The 2,976-nt window shown below is 32.3% G+C and overlaps 2 protein-coding genes across 2 annotated transcripts in view; one reads left to right on the top strand and one right to left on the bottom strand.

Annotated features, from left to right (window-relative positions):
* Positions 1-1,124: 1,124 nt before the first annotated feature.
* Positions 1,125-2,391, top strand: LOAG_14138 (hypothetical protein; the record flags this gene model as incomplete). The annotated part of the gene is made up of 4 exons (XM_020448765.1): positions 1,125-1,250; positions 1,570-1,707; positions 1,835-1,999; positions 2,250-2,391. Coding segments are annotated over 4 exons (570 nt in total), but the record flags the coding sequence as incomplete, so codon positions are not given.
* A 300-nt stretch (positions 2,392-2,691) lies between these two features.
* Positions 2,692-2,976, bottom strand: part of LOAG_16814 (hypothetical protein) — a gene marked incomplete at both ends in the record, with an annotated part of 3,718 nt that continues 3,433 nt past the window's right edge. Inside the window, one exon of the mRNA XM_020449473.1 lies at positions 2,692-2,798. Coding sequence (XP_020306991.1) covers positions 2,692-2,798 — 107 coding nt within the window. The remainder of the gene's footprint in view (positions 2,799-2,976) is intronic.

Genomic DNA, 2,976 nt, shown 5'->3' with positions numbered 1-2,976 from the left:
GAGTAAATTAGGTGTTTCATATTTTGATTTGCTATTATTTTTTTAGTTTGAATTTTTTTCTGATTGAAGGCAGACTCGCTAAATTGAATGTAAAATTCAAACAAATTTTAGCAAAATTGAAAAATGGGGAGTTGTTGATTTTTTACTTTAAATTATTTATAAGTCTGCAGCGATTTTTGTTTGAAATGGTCTATCATTCCCGATGCATGGGTTATGTTATTTATATTTAAATGTAAGGTGAGATACTGAAACATCTTGATGGGTCCTATTTCATAGTGAAAGGAAGGAAGGAACAATTTTTTTATATGTTTTCGTAATTATCATTTGGATGAAAGTTAAATGGAGCAGTGATCGCATTTATTGGCATTACAGTGTTTTGCTTTAATGTCTTTCATGTTCGCCATATTTATTTTTATCTGAGATTGAATGGTAACACATTTTAAATCAGTTAGGTGTGGACTTGAATACTTGAATTGGAATTGTTTGAATGAGCTTGAATTTGTGATTTTATGAGGTCACAGTATTCAAATACTTTATACTTTGTACAGTTTTACTTTGTGCTATTTTAAATTTTAGTTCATGTATTGAGAATTGGGAAATGTAGCTCATTATTATTGTATATAATATCATATTTACCTATGTTTGGTAAACTCGATTGATTGTTATCTTCTTTTGTTTGCATTACTTAATTTTATTTCCTGTACAGTTGAATTAACTGAAATAAAACAATCAAATACTGTTGAAAGTGCTGGAAGTGTGTTCTATGGAAGAAGTTTAAATTAAAGAAGTGTTGAAGAACTGATTCTGATGTAGACAGTTTTAGTAGGTGACATTTCATTCAGCTATTTGGGATGTTTCATTTGAGAGTGGTGCAAAATGAGCCTAATTTGGTGCGAAAGAGATAATAATTGCGCAGATAATCACTCATGGCAGTGTCACACATTCGTGATATGTTGAGTTCCATCCAGATATAGCTTGTTGTTCAAGTTTGTGTATTATTCCAAAAAACTTTGTTTTTTTTTCCAGGATTGACTGACTGTGATATTGGGTGATAAGTTCAGACTTTAAATTTCCAGGAATTCATCTTTCGAAGCTTCCAAAACAGATTCCCCATAATTTTCATGATGCCATATCAGTTAGCTTCCACTGTTGTGATAAATGATGATTTATTGAAATATCGACGGATGGCGAGATTCTCTTGGTGTGATCTGCAGGAATGGTTATACGGTTCAGAGAGTATCCAGTTCAAGGTAAATGGTGGGAGGTTTTCCGAGGTTTTCAAATTACTTGAATCCTGTTGTCCGGGTCATCGTTACATTCAATTGGATATTAGAGAAACATCTGATTTTCTATGAAGATTAAAAAATTATTTTATTCTAGTAGCCCTTATAATCTAACTTTCCTTATAAATTTGACTCTTTCACCAAATCAAAAGTTGCAATTCAAAATGTACGATGTTCAAATAAAATTATTCAATTCAAATGGACGTTTTTCCGCAACTTCAATATTCACGCTGATTCGAAATTTATGAAAAGTTTGAATTTAGGAACATTTTTCTGCATAATTTAGGATAAGATCTTTGAAAAACTCCGTACTGATAACGTTTTTGTTCGCGACTGGCGAACAGTGACGATGGATGAAAGCCGCCAAATATGCAATCGACGATGGAAACAACTTTTGAAATATAATTTCATCACATTTGACGGGGTCTGTAAGTATAATCTATTTTTCTCTCATTACCAATTGTGCTATGATTTCGGCATATTATGGTACTGTATGATATGCTTCATAGTGATCTTAACATTCTCGCATTACTGATTAAATGATATTTTAGCTTAAGACAAATCCTGAAAGATTTGTGGACTTCACGGAAGTGTTAGAAAGTTATGATCAAGGTTTAGCAGCAAAATTCTACATTAATGCTATCTTCTATGTCACCGTCTTATCAATGGGAACGAATCGTCATCAGCAAATACTCGAAAAATGCATGAAAAATGAGGTCTTACCAAACATCACTTAAGATTATCGGCTGCTTTTGTTTAACGGAACTGTCCCATAGCTCAGATGCGAATTCGGTCCGTACTGAATGCCACTATGACGAATCGTTGACATTTTGTTTGGAAAAAGACATCTATTCGTAGCATTCATTATTTCGATTTCAAATTTACATCAAAATTAATTTAAAAAGACCAACAGTTAACAACATTATTGGTACTCATGAAAGCAATCATTATTACATCGAATTGAAGATTGTCGGCTGTTTTTGTTTGACGGAACTGTCTCATGGCTCAGATGCGAATTCAATCCGTACTGAGTGCCACTATGACAAAGGTCAATTCGTAATGCACACACCCGATGATGAAGCAATCAAATGTTGGGCTGGCAATTTGAGTTTGTTTTATTCTATCTTCCCTAATTTTATTTCTTTTCCATCATTCATTTCTTACTGATACTATGAAGGACCGAAATGTTTAAGGGGGAATAAAACTATCGAACACAACAATAAAATGATCAATTTAAGAAATATATTTTAAAAAAAGAACCAAAAAACAAAATGAAATGCAACTTGATTTTGAATCGAAAACAATCAAACGTAAGTTTCTTCCTCTGAAACTTTCATAAGAACAGTAATAACAGATTACTAACAATCCATCTAACAAGTATGACTAATCATTCAGATATAATATGAAATCAACCATAACATTCAGTAATCCATTTTACGACATCAGTGGCAACCACTTCTCCATGATTTAACACGAAAGCATGCTCGCACTTCTTGTCGTCGATTATAACTAGATCTAAAAACCATACAAAAGTCTGGAAGTTATGTGGTTTGGATAATTTTAGCTCAAATGATTTTCCGAAAAAAAAAAACTCAAGATATTTATTGTGAAATTATCGCCTGACAAAACATTCGGTAGTCCTGCACATTAGTGTGACTACTTTTTAATGTAAATAATGAAACTGCAAAATAGT

This window comes from Loa loa (assembly GCF_000183805.2).
Source record: "Loa loa unplaced genomic scaffold supercont3.21, whole genome shotgun sequence".
Classification (NCBI taxonomy): Eukaryota; Metazoa; Nematoda; class Chromadorea; order Rhabditida; family Onchocercidae; genus Loa; species Loa loa.
This window is presented reverse-complemented; position numbering and strand designations above follow the sequence as displayed.